General features: G+C 46.4%; 2 protein-coding genes across 2 annotated transcripts in view; both read right to left on the bottom strand.

Annotated features, from left to right (window-relative positions):
* The window catches only part of LOC309525820 (uncharacterized protein), a 94849-nt gene that overhangs the window by 6169 nt on the left and 70036 nt on the right, over positions 1-18644 (bottom strand). The gene's annotated exons all lie outside the window — the stretch shown is intronic.
* Positions 13288-18644, bottom strand: part of LOC309527593 (uncharacterized protein) — a gene marked incomplete at its 3' end in the record, with an annotated part of 48133 nt that continues 42776 nt past the window's right edge. The window contains exons 2-3 of the mRNA XM_082214416.1: positions 14220-15902; positions 13288-13319 (exon numbers count right to left, since the gene is read on the bottom strand). Coding sequence (XP_082070542.1) covers positions 13288-13319; positions 14220-15822 — 1635 coding nt within the window. The 5' untranslated portion in view covers positions 15823-15902. The remainder of the gene's footprint in view (positions 13320-14219; positions 15903-18644) is intronic.

The following is an 18644-nucleotide window of genomic DNA, read 5'->3' as shown; positions in this document are numbered from 1 at the left end:
AGAAAGCAAAATACCAAATACTAATTATTATGGGTGTATTGAATGGAGTAGTGTACCATATATGGTGGCAATGTAGCAAAATAAAGAAAGTTTGGGAGGAAATCCACCTTGAACTAGAGAAAAAGTTAAGAATCTCATTTATTAGGAAACCAGAGGCATATCTGTTGGGCATTACTGGTTCAGATATTCCTAAAAAATGTAAAGATCTTTTTTGTATGCAACAGTGGCAGCAAGAGTTCTTATAGCTACAAGGTGGAAGAGTGATATAATTCCTTCTAGACAAGAGTGGATACAAAAATTGACTGAATATGCTGAATTAGATAGCCTATCTGAAAAAAAATAAAGCGAGATTTGAATTTGTATCAAAATGGGAGGCCTTCAGAACATATCTTAAACAAAATTATACCATGTTAAAATCTGCAGCAGCTTTTGAGTGATCCCAGCAGTTTTTAATAATTGCTTATATAAATATAAACATTTATAGATTGTGAAAATATTAAAAGAAAAAATAGTATTTTGATATGGCAGTAAATTCATGTAAAAAGAATTAAGGAATAAATGGGAGGTCGGGTATAAAAGATAATGAGATTTTTATTTTTATTGTAACATGAAATCGCAATCACTAATTGTCAGGGGTTCAGGAGCAGAGACGCAGAGAAGGGAGGAAGCAGAGAGCGAGGGGGAGGAATCCGAAGGGAAAATGAGTGATGATGACGACCCGAGATCTCCAAGCCTAAGCAGTGAGTCAGAGGACTCCCAAAAGGGAGCCCCAGTGAGCAGAGCAAGGGGGGGATCCGGGGGGACACCCCAGGAGGAAGGGAACAGAGGAGATTCAGAGAGTAGCAGCTGGAAGTCGGGACCCACGCTCATAACTGAGGGCGGCAGCAGCTGGAAGTCGGGACCCACGCTCAAGACTGAGAGCAGCAGGGAGGAAGGTAGCCAGGCATCGGGTTCCGGAGGCTGTCAGCAGGAGGGAGGGCACGAGTCAGGGGTGGTCACGCCCTCCTCAGAGAGCGAGGCAACGGTTAAGAGGAAAGTAGAGAGTTGGGCGCGCGCGCCAAGTTCAAATGCAGAGGAAGCTGGAGCAGTAAGCAGCCCGGAGAGTGAGCCAGGTCCCAAAGCCCGCCGCAAGGAGGCAGAAGGATCAGGGGGGTCAGCGTCAGAGGAGAGTAGAAGGGAGGAGGCCCAGGGGGGCAGAAGGACCCAGAGACGTAGGGAGAGGCGAAGGAGGTGGAGCAAGGCTAGGGTATTAAGCTGGTGTGCAAGAGGCGGGGACTCAGACGGGTCTTCGCCGACCTAGGGCAGAAGGTGTAGAGCTGCACGCTGCAGTTCGGAAATGAAACCTGTAACTTAATAAAGACTCTTATAAAGTGAACGCTGGCGGACTTGGTCCTATGTGAGCTGGGACTGGGTGGCAGCTCTGACAGTAAGACCCGTCCCACAAAAGCTTCGGACACCTGATATCTCGCAGCGGAGAGAGAGGCAGCTGGAGGAGGGGATCGGTGTTTGGGAGCAAGCTCACGACGGTTAGCAGAGATGACGGAAGCAGAGACAGTTGCAGCGCTGCAACAGGCAGTTACCCAATTGAACGCGGAGGTACTGGCATCCAAGAAGAGGGAGGAGGATGCGGCAGCCGCCTACAGAGATCTCCACGCCAGGTTTGAAGCATGGGTTAAACACGGGCAGCCAGGACCCAGACCGGAGGGGGTTGGGTTGGCACGGAGAGCAGGAGGGCTTGTGGCTCACTTCGATGGGAATTTACAACAGTACCCCAATTTTCGAGCAGACGTAATGTGCGCACTGCAACTGCTGGCAAAAGACTTTAGAGATGAGGAAGAGAAAGTGGGGTTCATACTATCCCATTTGCATGGGGATGCTAAAGCGTGGCTACGCAATTTGTGGAGGGATAAAGATCCGGCGCTTCAGAATGCAGATGCCTTTATCAAAGCGATGGATGCGTGTTTTTTGTCTACTATTGAGGTGGATCTTGCCCGACGGGAGATTCATGGACTAAAACAAGGGAGGGCAAGCGTCCGGCAGTACCACGCCCGCTTTTTTGCGCTGGTCAGTGCCTTAGAGTGGGACCGGGATTCGCCCCCTGTCAGAGACCTGTTCTGGGAGGGTCTAAGCTCTGCGGTCAAGGATGAGATTGCAAGGGGGGAGAGGCCCCGAAGCACGCAGGAGGTGGTCCAAAGGGCGCTGACTGTGGGGGTGAGGCTGGAAGAACGTCCATGGTGCAGAGATGAAGGACGTGGAGGGCGCGAAGCAGCGAGAAGTTTCTCTTTCATTCCAAGAGAAGCAGCGCGTGCGCAATCCACACCTCCGCCTGGAGGGGGAGGGGAACCGATGGAGGTTGGAGGTGCAAGGGCTCAGTCAGCAGCCAGAGCCCAAGCACCGACAGCAGTGAAAGCGAAGCCTCCTAGAGGGAACAGGAAGTGTTACATCTGCGAGGATCCAGGCCATTTGGCGAAAGAGTGTCCCCGGAGGCTCCACAAGCACACTGCAGCCTCAGCAATGGTGACTGCAGCAACGCAGCAAGGAGAACCACAGCAGGGAAACGACGATGTCTGGCTGGAGACAGAGGCACTGGGGCCCAGCCAGACGCATCAGTGAAGCAGTCCCCAGCGATCTTGCAACCCACGGACCCCCTCCCACCCAAACCAGTAGTGCAGCTCACAGCATCTCTCCAGCTACCCGATGGCGTCACTATCGAAGTGCCGCTTTCTGTGGATTCTGGAAGCAACGCAGACTTTATAGCGCAGGATTTTGTGGAGCAGCACGCTATACAGCTACTGCCTGCCACTCTGCCCCTGCAAGTCGTCACAGTGGATGGCAGAGAGTTGCTAGGGGGGCAGGTGGTGAAGCAAACGCCACCGATGGTGATGCGCCTTGGCAACCACAGGGAAGTCATCAGTTTTAATGTCACCCAACTGTCGGACACGCCCATTGTGTTGGGCATGAGTTGGCTGGACAGGCACAGTCCGACACTGGCTTGGTACCAGAGACAGCTGATCTTCGGCTCCTCTTATTGCGCAGAACACTGCATCCTGCCCAGACAGGAGGGAGAGGAGGAGGAATCACAACTGCAGTTGGGAACGTTGCAAGCAGTCCCCCACAAATACGCAGACTTTCTGGAGGTCTTCTGCGAGAAAGAGGCTGACAAGCTACCACCGCACAGGCAATATGACTGCAAGATTGACCTCCTACCAGGGGCGACGCTGCCGAAAGGGAAGCTGTATTCCATGTCTGAGGACGAATTACAGGAACTCAAACAGTTCATAGATCACAATTTGCAGCGCGGTTTCATCCGGGAGTCCAGGGCAGTAGGGGGCAGTCCTGTTTTCTTCGTGAAGAAGAAAGACACGCCCCAAAAGAGACTGGTGGTGGATTTTCGCCTCTTAAACAAGATGACCAAGCCTTCTGATTTCCCCATGCCCAGGATTGACGACCTACTAGCGACGGTGCGCAAGGGACGCGTGTTCACCAAGTTGGACCTGCGAGGTGCGTACAATCTCATCCGCATGAGGGAGGGCGATGAGTGGAAGACAGCCATGTTCACGCCTCTGGGCACCTACGAATACAGAGTGATGCCGTTTGGATTGCAAAACGGTTCTCACTGTTTCCAAGCTTTCATGCATCATGTGTTGGCGGGACTCCTTTACAAGAAGTGCGTCTGCTTTCTGGATGACATCCTGATATTCTCCGAATCGCAGCAAGCCCATGACCAAGATGTTCGGGAGGTGCTGAAGAGGCTGCAGCAGCATAGACTGTACGCCAAACTGGAGAAGTGCCAGTTCGACACGACGGAGGTGGATTTCTTGGGTTACAAGTTGTCGGACAAGGGGCTAGCCATGGACAGCGCCAAGGTTCGTGCGGTGTTGGATTGGAAGAGCCCGCGCAACCGGAAGGAGGTCCAGCGGTTTGTCGGCTTCGCCAACTTCTATCGCAAGTTTATCAAGGGGTTCGCGATGCAGACGGCGGCCATTACGGACACGCTAAGCTCCAAGAAAAAGAAATTCATCTGGACGGAGCAGGCGGAGCAGTCCTTTCAAGCACTCAAGCGTCTCTTCGCGTCGGAAGAGCAACTGCTGCATATCGACCCCAGCAGACCGATGCGGGTAGAGACAGACGCGTCCGATAGAGCAGTGGGAGCTGTCCTGCTGCAAAGGGACCCACAGGGGGTCTGGAGGCCGGGAGCGTTCTACTCCAGAAAGCTCAGCAAGTCGGAGCAGAACTACACCATCTGGGACAGGGAGTTGCTGGCCATTCATGCAGCTTTCAAGGCGTGGAGGCACTTCCTGATCGGCGCCAAGCACACGGTGCAGGTCTGCACGGATCACAAGAATCTGGAGCACTGGCGCACGGCTCAGTTCCTGAACCAGAGGCAGATACGTTGGGCGGAGTTCTTTGCTGACTTCAATTTCCGAATAGAGTACGTCCCAGGCGACACCAACGTCATGGCGGATGCACTGTCCCGCAAACCGCAATACCTCGAAGAGGCGACGCCAGCGGCAGCCATGCACATCTTCGCGCCAACAGCGTGGGCGTGCGCTTCAGCCACAGTAGACCTGGATGCGGTGCGGCGGGCGTTGCAGGACGACTCCTTCGCGCAGGCGAAGATGGCAGAGGTGCACAAGGGCACGGCGAAGGGCGACGAGTTCCAGATACGAGACGGCTTGCTCTTACGTAAAGGGGCCATCTACGTGCCGGGAGACGAACTTCGCGCCAGGGTACTGCAGCAGCTGCACGACGCACCCACGGCCGGGCACTTTGGCACGGAAAAAACGGTGGAATTAGTCGCAAGGGACTTTTGGTGGCCCAGACTGAGAGGGGAAGTCGCGGACTACGTTGCGAGGTGCGACACCTGCCAGAGGGCCAAACCGGTGCACAAACCACCGGCGGGACTGCTGGAACCGCTGCAAACGCCGTTTGAACCGTGGGAGAGGGTGGCCCTGGACTTTGTTACGGATCTACCCAGCTCGAGAGGCAAGACAGCTGTACTAGTGGTGGTGGACTTGTTCACCAAGATGGCACATTTCATTCCGTGTGCGAAGGTGGCCACGGCGGAACAAACCGCCAAACTGTTCATAGATCACGTGTTCAAAGTGCATGGTCTGCCGCGGTCTATCCTGTCCGACCGCGGGCGCCAGTTCGTCTCGAATTTCTGGCAGAAGCTGATGAGTTTTCTAAATGTCAAGGTCGATCTGGCATCAGCAAGACACCCGCAGACCAACGGGCAAGCAGAGAGGGTCAATGCCATCATGCAGCAGTACCTGAGATGCTATGCCAATCAACAACCTGCGACCTGGGTGGATTACCTGCCGCTCGCCGAGTTCGCTTACAACAACACGAAGCACGTGTCCACAGGGGTGACGCCGTTCTTCGCCAACAATGGGAGGAATCCCAGAACCTTCCCGGGACGGGAGAGAGTGGGGGACGGAGAACCACAGACGGCGGACGCGTTCGCGTCAGAGTTGCAGGCGGTACACGATCAACTCAGACGGCAGCTGGAGCTAGCTAAGCACGCCTACAAGGTGCAAGCTGACAAGCACAGGCGGGTTGGCGAAGAGATCCAAGTGGGAGACTGGGTCTGGTTGGCAGCCCACGCAGTGCCGACCAGGTCACTAGCCAAGAAGAAGTTGGGGCACAAGCAAATTGGTCCGTACCAAGTCGAAGCACAGATCAACCCGGTAGCCTTCCGACTGGCGCTGCCGGAGGGTTCCAGAATGCATCCGGTGTTCCACAGGTCGGTGCTCACTCCCTACAAGGCACCTCACAGATTCCAGGAGCCAGGGACGGCACCGAGTCCGTTCCGGGAGCGGACGGAGACGCGAGGGGTGACGCAGCAAGACCCCATCAACGAGGTCACGAAGATTTTGGACTCCAGATGGGGGGAAGAGGGAGTCGAATACCTCCTAGCCAGAGAGGGCACCCGGGCCAGCGCCAATAGCTGGGTGCCAGACTACGCTTTGGAGGAACCCCTGCTCAAGGACGAGTTTCATGCCCTTTTCCCACACAGACCCATGCCAGCGAGCTTCTTCGACGACTGGCTGTTCACGCCCACACTTTCTTCCAGCACGTTCCATGGATTCGACTCGGACGGGGAACCCGCGCTGAGCACCCGTTCCCCAGAAGGATCGCCGGCGGGTTCGGCGTCAGACACCTCGTATTGGTGGGACGATCGACCGGAGGAGCAATGGCGCCGGAAGTGGCTGGAGATGCCAGGTCGAGCGACCGACGCAGAGACTGACATGGACGTGTTCGGGGAGGACCTTGGGTTCGAGCACGGCGGTACAGAGATGGAAGCGGAACAGGTCAACGTCGGCGACCGCGAGGAGGAAGACTCGGAGGTCTTCAGTTGGCGGCCAACCACGGGGAGCGAACTGTATCCGGCATTCCCTCCCGTGATGATGGAGCACCCAGCACCCACACCTGAAAGCGGGGAGGGGGGAAGGGGGGGCTTCGAGGGGGGGATGGATGTCAGGGGTTCAGGAGCAGAGACGCAGAGAAGGGAGGAAGCAGAGAGCGAGGGGGAGGAATCCGAAGGGAAAATGAGTGATGATGACGACCCGAGATCTCCAAGCCTAAGCAGTGAGTCAGAGGACTCCCAAAAGGGAGCCCCAGTGAGCAGAGCAAGGGGGGGATCCGGGGGGACACCCCAGGAGGAAGGGAACAGAGGAGATTCAGAGAGTAGCAGCTGGAAGTCGGGACCCACGCTCATAACTGAGGGCGGCAGCAGCTGGAAGTCGGGACCCACGCTCAAGACTGAGAGCAGCAGGGAGGAAGGTAGCCAGGCATCGGGTTCCGGAGGCTGTCAGCAGGAGGGAGGGCACGAGTCAGGGGTGGTCACGCCCTCCTCAGAGAGCGAGGCAACGGTTAAGAGGAAAGTAGAGAGTTGGGCGCGCGCGCCAAGTTCAAATGCAGAGGAAGCTGGAGCAGTAAGCAGCCCGGAGAGTGAGCCAGGTCCCAAAGCCCGCCGCAAGGAGGCAGAAGGATCAGGGGGGTCAGCGTCAGAGGAGAGTAGAAGGGAGGAGGCCCAGGGGGGCAGAAGGACCCAGAGACGTAGGGAGAGGCGAAGGAGGTGGAGCAAGGCTAGGGTATTAAGCTGGTGTGCAAGAGGCGGGGACTCAGACGGGTCTTCGCCGACCTAGGGCAGAAGGTGTAGAGCTGCACGCTGCAGTTCGGAAATGAAACCTGTAACTTAATAAAGACTCTTATAAAGTGAACGCTGGCGGACTTGGTCCTATGTGAGCTGGGACTGGGTGGCAGCTCTGACACTAATTTATGCCATAATTTTTATCTTATTAACAGATTGTGTTAATTTTCTTTTCTTTTCCCTCCCCTCTTAAGTTGTAACGTTTTTCGGTATTGGGTTTTTGTTTTGTTTTTTGGTATGTAATAAGCATGGAAATAAACATGGGGGGAGAAACCAATTTAAAAAAAGGAAAAATATATAGCACCCAGGAAGCGAGTTGCTGTTGGGGGTCTCTGCCCCTTTCTCCCCCCACCTATTGCCCCCTTCCCCACCCTACAGCTCTGCCTTGTTGTCCTCTCTGGCCCTCCACTGCCATCGCTTTGCTATTCTATTCCGATTTCCTTTCCTGCAATACAAAGAGCTGGGGGCTCTCCAAGGACGCGCCCCCTCTGGGGACTGAAGTGTGGCTGCACACGAAAGCTCATACCAATAACAAACTTAGTTGGTCTATAAGGGGCTACTGGAAGGAATTCTTTTTTATTTTGTTTTGATTATATCTTACATTATGCTTACTATTGTGAGATCCTACCTTCATGTCTATACATGAAAGATTTAAACTTTGACTGAAACTCCATCTATATTCTTGACATTTACATGACTTCTCCTATGTCTGAGCTTGTTGACGTCTCCTCTGGTTTCCACTTCTACTGAAGTTCTTTCCACACGCCATCCATTTAAACGGTTTCTCTCCTGTGTGGGTCCCTTGATGCATATCAAGCTCTGTATTCTGCCTGAAGCTCTTTATTTGTACATTTAAAAGGATTCTCCCATGTCAGTTCCTTGATGTTTTCTAAGGCTTGGTGCTTGCGGTCAGCTGAAGGAGTGCTCAGATAGGAAAATGTTCTTGGATCTAGACCTCAATCTGTCAACATTGTTGGGCTGAGTGAGTGTTCATTCTTTCCAGAACCAACTGATAGTTTTTGAAAGCTCCAGAACACATTTTAGGTTTATCTGGGAGGAAAGAAACCAAGAATTAAATATAAAATTATAATGGATACTTAGGAGAGAGGTGGATTCTGACTGCCAGATTTATGTTTGTACTATGAGGCCTCTGCCGGCTTAAGAAGTGTGTGATAGTGAAAGACACTAAGCTACTGGATTTAGAAGGTCAACCTTTAGAAGGTCAACCTTTGGTTGGCATGTTTATTCATGGTATCAAAAAACTAAAACACACAAGAGCTTTGTGAATCATGTTATTAGGAAAAACAAATTTAGAGTATGGGATAAATATAAGTATCTGCTGGAATGAAATACACCTTTTGGGTTTTCACCCACAGAAGCAATAGATTTTAAAGGATGCAATATGGAATAACAACGGGCAACTTACAAAGATCTTTTGGACTTTCCGGAAGAAAAAATAAAACTGAATAAACAGGGTGAGGTGGGAGGTACAGCAGTGGATTGGTTACAATGCCATTAAATTATCTTTTTTATACAAGATAAAAGGAGAGGTTTTGTGACTCAAAGTTTGCACACTGAAAGAGATATCATTGAGAGTAAAGAGAAAGTGATTTCCAAAATGTAAGAGATACTATTGGAATGGGAAATAAAAGACAAACTGGTAAAATCAGCAGTGATACACTAGGCCAGAAATATAAGTCATAATTAGAGCTGGGCGATATATCGTCCAAGACTGCCTTGAAGTTAACATTGTGGTAACTGTTTCCTAATATTTGAGCCGACAATATATTGCAAAACACAATGGGTGTAAGGACTAGGCGATATCTGGCTTCCAACATCGTGGTCTCACCAGCTAAACATTGCAATGTTATCACCATCTAAACCTCACAAGATCACTTGGTGAATGTTGCCAGATAATGGCCATGGGCCATTATCACTCCTGCAGAGATTGTCCCTGGGCCTGACCAATGCAGTGCGATGCTGGAAAACGCGTTTGTGCATGTCCGTGGCGATGGAAATAGCTTCTGCACAGGCTGCTTGGGGTCTAGTTTGAGGCCTGCATTTTCTCATTTTAGCTGTAGGTATAAATTCACGGCCAAAAGCCTTATTGATACACAATTTTCCATCCGATGCCTGCTTACTCGGAAGTAAGTCCTACTCTGCTCCCATGTGCGGAGCCAGCAGTTCAGGCAGTTCTGCTAGCAGGAGGCCAAAGGACCCAGAGCGGTTGGCAACAGCAACAATAAGATAATTACCGGTACATCAATAGTATGCATTGTTCTGCTGGCAGGAGGACTCCCTCGGATCATGTCCAGTTGCAAAAGTGCAAGGAGGCTTTCCACCCTCAGGGCCCAGAGGGGGATCCTGTCTTGGGGCAGCTGGTGGAATTGGAGGAAGCTGACCCTTAGCACTCTGGGTTTGGGACCTACCGGAACCTCCTTCCACATTATACTCATCCATATTGTTTCTCGCCTGCGTCATTTTGGGGATAGCATTCTACACACACTTACGTCACCATGTGCCCCCCTCCCAACATTGCTTTGAGATGCTCTGGTACAGCCCCTTCTTCCCTGTGCCCCCTTCCCTCCTCATGCAAGACGTGCAGCTGGGAACAGAGCCCTTCCTGGTTCTGCCAGGGAATGCCCCTTTTATTTCTCCTGCCACAAAATATATCTATACACATTATATCTGACATAATGTATCTATAAATCAAAATAATAGATCAGGGTTTCAAGATTATCTTTGGCATATAATAGGTGCTTTCAATCTTTCTGTGTCTTCATGGTTCCACTATTGCAATTATAACAATGGGACTTATGCTGCTGTTCCTATAATCTTAGTCTAACTCTGCTTCCAAAGCAACACCACCAGTCTCAGCTCCACTTTGAGCAACTCTCCATTCCCAGATACAAACATTTCCAGCTCCCTCCACCAAACACCAAAACCAGCTCAGTCTCAGTCCATCCTCATTCAGCAGCAACACTACAGATTCACGTTAAATATTATATTCTACTTACTATTGTGAAATGTTACCTTCATTATTTAAATACATGTCTATTTTTTTTAAATGATATTTATTAAGGGTTTGGAAAATACAGAAAAAGGAAAAGAACAATAAAAAATAAACAAATCAAACAATACCTTACAATACATCAATAAAAGCAAAAAAACTAAAAAGAACAAAAAACAATACAATAAGACAGCAAAACAGCAAAAAGAGAACACAAACATCTTTCAATAACCTTTCTTTTTTTCATGCATAATTTTTATTAGTTTATATAGGAACAGAATACAAAAATTCAAAAATTTAATAACCTTTCAACTCATTTCCTTAGTTCTTTGACCTCCTCACACCTCCCCTTTTGTATTCCCGTTTAAAAGTCCTTTCAGCAAATCCTTAGCCTCTGTCATTTATCTTTACTCAGTATCTTAACCTATTATAACCATGTGTTTATAACCATTATCAATCCATATTTACATATTCTTAATAATCTTTTTACCAATACCACTTATTTTCCATCCGATATCATTTTAACATTCCTTAATTTTACAGTATTTCTGCAAGTAGTCTTTAAATTTCTTCCAGTCTTCTTCCACCGACTCTTCTCCCTGGTCTCGGATTCTGCCAGTCATTTCAGCCAATTCCATGTAGTCCATCACTTTCATCTGCCATTCTTCCAGTGTGGGTAAATCCTGTGTCTTCCAATACTTTGCAATCAGTATTCTTGCTGCTGCTGTTGTTGCATACATAAAAAAGGTTCTATCCTTCTTTGGCACCAATTAGCCGACCATGCCCAGGAAGAAGGCCTCTGGTTTCTTCAGAAAGGTATATTTAAATACCTTTTTCATTTCATTATAGATCATCTCCCAGAAAGCCTTAATCTTTGGGCACGTTCACCAAAGGTGAAAGAATGTACCTTCAGTTTCTTTACATTTCCAGCATTTATTATCGGGCAAATGATAGATTTTTGCAAGCTTGACTGGTGTCATATACCACCTATATATCATTTTCATAATATTCTCTCTTAAGGCATTACATGCCGTAAATTTCATACCTGTGGTCCACAACGGTTCCCAGTCAGCAAACATAATGTTGACTTTGATTTTCCACCTGGAAGCCTTTTTTTGTCCAAATTATATACCTCTCTTATTAGATAATAATGAAGCCAATCTCGCACTCTACTTTTTAATTTCTCAAAACTCTGCAATTTCAATTTATCTCCTTCTTGCTCCAAGATCTCCCAATATTTTGGCCACTTGACCTCCATATTGAGCCTTTTCTGAGCTTTTGCCTCCATCGGTGACAACCACCTTGGGGTTTTATTTTCAAGTAAGTCTTTATATCGTATCCAGACATTAAACAGTGCTTTCCTGACAATATGGTTTTTAAATGCCTTATGTGCTTTAACCTTGTCGTACCACAAATATGCATGCCACCCAAAAACATTGTTGAAACCTTCTAAGTCCAAAATGTCTGTGTTCTCAAGAAGCAGCCAGTCCTTCAACCAGCAGAAAGCTGCTGATTCATAATAAAGTTTAAGGTCTGGCAGGGCAAATCCCCCTCTTTCTTTTGCATCCGTTAGTATTTTAAATTTTATTCTGGGCTTCTTGCCCTGCCAGATGAATTTAGAAATGTCTCTCTGCCACTTCTTGAAACAGTCCATTTTATCTAAAATTTGTAACGATTGGAACAAAAACAGCATTCTTGGCAATACATTCATCTTTATAGATTATTTAAATACATGTCTAGACAACATTACATGCAAACAACAAAAGCTCACATACGCTGCATGCGTTTAAGATTGATTTCCTGTTATTGATGTGAACGAAAGTATATAAACTTATATAAGGACACTTATGAGAAGAAGTGGAAGGAAATAAAAAAAGAATTAGAGACTTGGGGAAAATTGAATTTGTCCCTGTGGGGGAGAATATCCACAGTTAAAATGATGGTATTGCCAAAGATGATTTTTATGTTCCAAACAATACCTATAATTAGAGGCGTAAAGTGTTTTAAGGATTGGCAGAAAGACCTTGCCAAGTTTATTTGGCAAGGGGAAAAGACCACGCATAAAATTTAAGCTACTAACAGAGTTGAAGGAAAAAGGAGGCTTCGCGGTCCCTGAGCTTAAACTGTACTTTGAGGCAGCGTGCTGGACATGGATTAAGGAATGGATATTAATTAAAAACACGGAAGTCCTAGATCTGGAGGGATGGGATATTGTGTACGGGTGGCATGGCTACATAGGCTATAACAAGGTTAAATCTCACAAAGGATTTTTAAATCATATTGTGAGAAGGGCATTATATGAAGTATGGGAGAGGAGTAAAAAATCAGTAGTAACCAAAACACCATGGTGGCTGCCACCAATGGAATCTATGTCGGTCCACAGGCTGAATATGAACAGCGATTGGCTAACATATAAAGATTTAGTAGAGGAAACAAGTAGTGATCCGAAAATAAAGGACCTAGGCGAATTGAAACAGAAGGGAATAACCTGGCTGGAGTATTATCAATTAAAAGCCGCCCTTGAAAAGGATAAAAGAACCAAAGCATTTGACAAAAAATATCCTATCTAGAGAAGGGTATTTTATATAATAATCAAAAGACACTTTCTAAAATGTACAAACTACTTTTGAATTGGCAAAGAAAGGAGGAAGATATCAAAGAAATTACAGTGAAATGGGAGAGGGACCTGGGACATACGATCAAACCCAATATTTGGAACGAATTATGGACTAAAAATATAAAATTCACGGCTTGTTTCCTTATCAGGGAAAAATCTTATGAAAATGTACTATAGGTGGTACCTGACCCCTGTAAAACTTGCAAAAATAAATAAATCAAACAATAACAAGTGCTGGCAATGTAAGGAACAGATAGGAACATACTACCATATGTGGTGGTCCTGTCTAGATACAAAGATTTTGGAACATGATTTATGAAGAGATAAAGGGATTGATAAAAACTACATTTAGCAAGAAACCGGAAGAATTTTTACTAGGGATGGTTTCAGATAATATTCCCTAAAACAAAACTAGGCTATTTATGTATGCAAAGTCAGCAGCAAGGGTTATAGTGGCAAAACACTGGAAAGATAAAAATATACCCACTAAAGAGGAATGGGTAGTCAAATTGTGCGAGTACTTGGAGCTCGCAAACCTGACGGATGCAATAAGAGATAAACCTAAAAAATTGGTGAAAGAAGAATGGGAATGTTTAAATAATTATTTAGGGGACAAGGGCTCAGCAAGAAAGACCTGGCTATGTTTAGAATGATACCGCATAGAGAAATGCTCCCTGATACCAAGATGAGGGATTCCTTTGGAATGCAGATAAGAGTTAATTGGTAAGAATAATGATCTCTTGAGTTTGACGGAAGTGTACAATAGATGAGCTTTCCTGCCTTGGCTCATCTTCCTTTTTCTTTTTCTCCTATTTTTCTTTTTTCTTTTCTTTTATCTTTCCCATAGTTGCTTATGTTCTGTGTCATGTACTTCAATATTTTTTGTGTTTTTGCAGGTTTTTTTCTTCATTACTATCAAAGAATTTTCCTTTGTAATTTTTGACTGTTTATATTTATATGTACCTGTTTAAGCAAAATAAAAGCTATTAAAAAAAAGTGTCAACTTGGAGAGAAACAGGTCCTACACTCTAAAAAGTGTTGCATAATAACCAAAGCAGGATGAACACTCCTTCTGTCTAAATCCTTTCTCTTCTTCGAGTTAATTGATGGCCTGAAGGTGTTTCCACTATTACGGTTCTTACCCCTCGAAGTCTTTTGATGGTTTGTAAGACTTCCACTACAACTGAACCTCGGTCCACTTCCCTAGAATATATATTGTTGCTCCCCTGTATGAGTTTGTTGATGTTTTGTAAGAGCTCCACTTGTACTGAAACTCTTTCCACACTCCATGCATTTAAATGATTTCTCCCCTATGTGACTCCGTTGATGAAGTCTAAGTTTTCCACTCTCAGTGAAGTTCTTTCCACATTCCATGCATTTAAATGGTTTCTCCCCTGTGTGAGTCCGTTGATGTCTTCTAAGGTGTCCACTCTGACTGAACGTCTTTCCACACTCCATGCATTTAAATGGTTTCTCCCCTGTGTGAGTCCGTTGATGAATTCTAAGTTGTCCACACTTACTGAAGCTCCTTCCGCACTCCTTGCATTGAAACGGTTTCTCCCCTGTGTGAGTCCGTTGATGGTTTCTAAGTGATCCACTCTCAGTGAAGCTCATTCCACATTCCATGCATTTAAATGGTTTCTCCCCTGTGTGAGTCCGTTGATGTCTTCTAAGGTGTCCACTCTGACTGAAGTTCCTTCCGCACTCTATGCATTTAAATGATTTCTCCCCTGTGTGAGTCCGTTGATGAAGTCTAAGTTTTCCACTCTCAGTGAAGCTCTTTCCACACTCCATGCATTTAAATGGTTTCTCCCCTGTGTGAGTCCGTTGATGAATTCTAAGTTGTCCACTCTTACTGAAGCTCCTTCCGCACTCCATGCATTGAAACGGTTTCTCCCCTGTGTGAGTCCGTTGATGGTTTCTAAGTGATCCACTCTCAGTGAAGTTCTTTCCACATTCCATGCATTTAAATGGTTTCTCCCCTGTGTGAGTCCGTTGATGAAGTCTAAGTTTTCCACTCTCAGTGAAGCTCTTTCCACACTCCATGCATTGAAACGGTTTCTCCCCTGTGTGAGTCCGTTGATGGTTTCTAAGTGATCCACTCGCAGTGAAGGTCTTTCCACATTCCATGCATTGAAACGGTTTCTCCCCTGTGTGAGTCCGTTGATGGTTTCTAAGTGATCCACTCTCAGTGAAGTTCTTTCCACATTCCATGCATTTAAATGGTTTCTCCCCTGTGTGAGTCCGTTGATGAATTCTAAGTTGTCCACTCTTACTGAAGCTCCTTCCGCACTCCATGCATTGAAACGGTTTCTCCCCTGTGTGAGTTCGTTGATGAATTCTAAGTTGTCCACTTTGACTGAAGCTCTTTCCACACTCCATGCATTTAAATGATTTCTCCCCTGTGTGAGTCCGTTGATGGTTTCTAAGTGATCCACTCTGACTGTAGCTCTTTCCACACTCCATACATTTAAATGATTTCTCCCCTGTGTGAGTCCGTTGATGGTTTCTAAGTGATCCACTCTGACTGTAGCTCTTTCCACACTCTATGCATTTAAATGATTTCTCCCCTGTGTGAGTCCGTTGATGAAGTCTAAGTTTTCCACTCTCAGTGAAGCTCTTTCCACACTCCATGCATTTAAATGGTTTCTCCCCTGTGTGAGTTCGTTGATGAATTCTAAGTTTTCCACTCTGACTGTAGCTCTTTCCACACTCCATACATTTAAATGATTTCTCCCCTGTGTGAGTTCGTTGATGAATTCTAAAGTGTCCACTCTGACTGAAGCTCTTTCCACACTCCATGCATTTAAATGGTTTCTCCCCTGTGTGAGTCCGTAGATGAATTCTAAGGCTTCCGCTAGTAGTGAAGTTCTTTCCACACTCCATGCAATTAAATGGTTTCTCCCCTGAGTGAGACCACTGATGTTTTCTAAGGTTTCCACTGTCAGTGAAGCTCCTTCCACACTCCATACTTTCAAATAGTTTATGTTCTCTGTTTTCACACTCCATGTATTTAAATGGTTTCTTTGTTATTCCCATTGGACATGGCCCACCAGAATTCTGACTGCCTTCTCCATTGTCTTCTTTCAATGGGGTGGGGAGAAAATCCTATTTGTTTTCTAGGAAGAGAACAAAGGAATATTACACACCTCAATTAACACCTGCTCTTATTTTAACGTCTTGTACAATCTCTCCTGTCCTCCATATGTTCCAAATGTTTAGGAAAGGCAAATGAAATAATGTAAAATAATGGTCATGCATCATCAGCCTTTTATAGCCCTTAATTATTGTTAATGAAGCAGCATTATCTTACAAAACGGTTGAACTGTGGGGGTTTACGTTTTATAAAAAATGGTTTCTCACAGGAAAGGGAGCTGCTCTATGTTCCATGAACCTGCCCACTATTTATCAGGGTCCTAAATTCATCATGAAGTTCTTCATCTTCTGCACTATAATCCTCCACCCCTTGGGCCACATTTTGTCCCCTTCGACCTCTAGATCTTTATTCATCACCTGCACAGTCCCTTTGGCCTCAGGATGTCCATATTGACCATTTTGGGAGACCCATATATGTCTAGTGACAAGGCTTGGTGCTTGTGGTCGGTTGAAGGAGTGCTCAGTTGGAGAATGTTCTTGGGGTTGGACCTCCATCTCTCAGCCTTGCATTCTTGAATGGAGAGAGCTGGAGATGCAGAAGGAAAGCAGCTGGAGCCTGACTGCTGGGAAGGCCAGATTGAGACACCCTCCCCAATTATGATTTATAATAATTATATGCCACCAGGTCTTGCACCTGCCTCCTGACACTGGCTTATCTTAGCGGAGATTCCCTGTCCAGGCCTCTCTCACTGTTCTTCCTCCTTTGCCGTGGGTGACCTAGGGCTTCTGGATATTCTAGCTCTGCTCCAACTGGGAATTATTTATTACATTTGTATACCTCTCTTATCTGAAGATCACAAGATAAAAATATGTGTGACACTGAAAAAGGTGAGTATTAAAGGTGAATAATACCCATTGTCCCCTTCATGGATCACTGCCTTGCCATGGCAAAGTGGCTTAAATAACTCAGAGAAGCTATGAACTATGCCGAGCAGGGCACCCAAGATGGACAGGTCATGGTGGAGAGTTTTGACCAAACGTGATCCACCTGGAGCAGGACCCGGCAAGCCACTCCAGTATCCCTGCCAAGAAAACTCCATGGACAAAGACAACAGGAATATAAAAGTTATGATGCTGGAAGATGAGCCCCTCAGGTCGGAAGGCGTCCAACATGCTACTGAGGAAGAGCGGAGGTCAAGTACAAGCAGATTCTGAGCTGATGAAGCAGCTGGGCCAAAGCCAAAAGGACGCTCAGTTGCGGATATGCCTGGAAGTGAAAGCAAAGTCCAATGCTGTAAAGAAAAATATTGCATAGTACCCTGGAATGTAAGAACCATGGACCTGGGTAAGTTGGATGTGGTCAAAAATGAGATGGCAAGAATAAATATTGACATCCTGGGCATCAGTGAACTAAAATGGACGGCAATGGGCGAATTCAGTTCGGATGACCACCATATCTACTACTGTGGGCAAGAATCCCGTAAAAGACATGGAGTGGCCTTCATAAGTCAACAAAAGAGTGGCGAAAGCTGTACTGGGATGCAATCTCAAAAATGACAGAATGATCTCGATATGATTCCAAGGCAGAACTTTTAACATCACAGTAATCCAAGTTTATGCACCAAGTACGGGTGCTGAAGAAACTGAAATCGACCAATTCTATGAAGACTTACAACACCTTATAGAAGTGACACCAAAGAAGGATGTTCTTCTCATTATAAGGGATTGCAATGCTAAAGTAGGGAATCAAGAGATAAAAGGAACAACTGGCAAGTTTGGCCTTGGAGATCAAAACGAAGCATGGCAAAGGCTAATAGAGTTCTGTCAAGAGAACAAGCTGGTCATCACAAACACGCTTTTCCAACAACACAAGAGACGACTCTACACATGGACATCACCAGATGGGCAGCATCGAAATCAGATTGATTATATTCTCTGCAGCCAAAGATGGAGAAGCTCTATACAGTCAGCAAAAACAAGACCTGGAGCTGACTGTGGCTCAGATCATCAGCTTCTTATAGCAAAATTCAAGCTTAAACTGAAGAAAGTAGGAAAAACCACTGGGCCGGTAAGATACAATCTAAGTCAAATCCCTTATGAATACACAGTGGAAGTGAGGAATCATAGAATCATAGAATCATAGAGTTGGAAGAGACCACAAGGGCCATCGAGTCCAACCCCCTGCCAAGCAGGAAACAGGAACAGGTTTAAGGATTTAGATTTGGTGGACAGAGTGCCTGAAGAACTATGGATGGAGGCTCGTAACATTATACAGGAGGCAGCAACGAAAACCATCCCAATGAAAAGGAAATGCAAGAAAGTAAAGTGGCTGTCCAACGAGGCCTTACAAATAGCGGGGGAGAGAAGGCAAGCAAAATGCGAGGGAGATAGTGAAAGATACAGGAAATTGAATGCAGATTTCCAAAAAATAGCAAGGAGAGACAAGAAGGCCTTCTTAAACAAGCAATGCAAAGAAATAGAGGAAAACAATAGAATGGGGAAAACCAGAGATCTGTTCAAGAAAATTGGAGATATGAAAGGAACATTTTGTACAAAGATTACCATAATAAAGGACAAAAGTGGTAAGGACCTAACAGAAGCAGAAGACATCAAGAGGGGGCAAGAATACACAGAGGAATTATACCAGAAAGGTATGGATGTCTCGTACACCCCAGGTAGTGCGGTTGCTGACCTTGAGCCAGACATCCTGGAGAGTGAAGTCAAATGGGCCTTAGAATGCACTGCAAATAACAAGGCCAGTGGAA

The sequence above is a fragment of the Podarcis vaucheri genome (genome assembly GCF_965113315.1).
Source record: "Podarcis vaucheri genome assembly, chromosome: 2".
In the NCBI taxonomy this organism is placed as follows: Eukaryota; Metazoa; Chordata; class Lepidosauria; order Squamata; family Lacertidae; genus Podarcis; species Podarcis vaucheri.
This window is presented reverse-complemented; position numbering and strand designations above follow the sequence as displayed.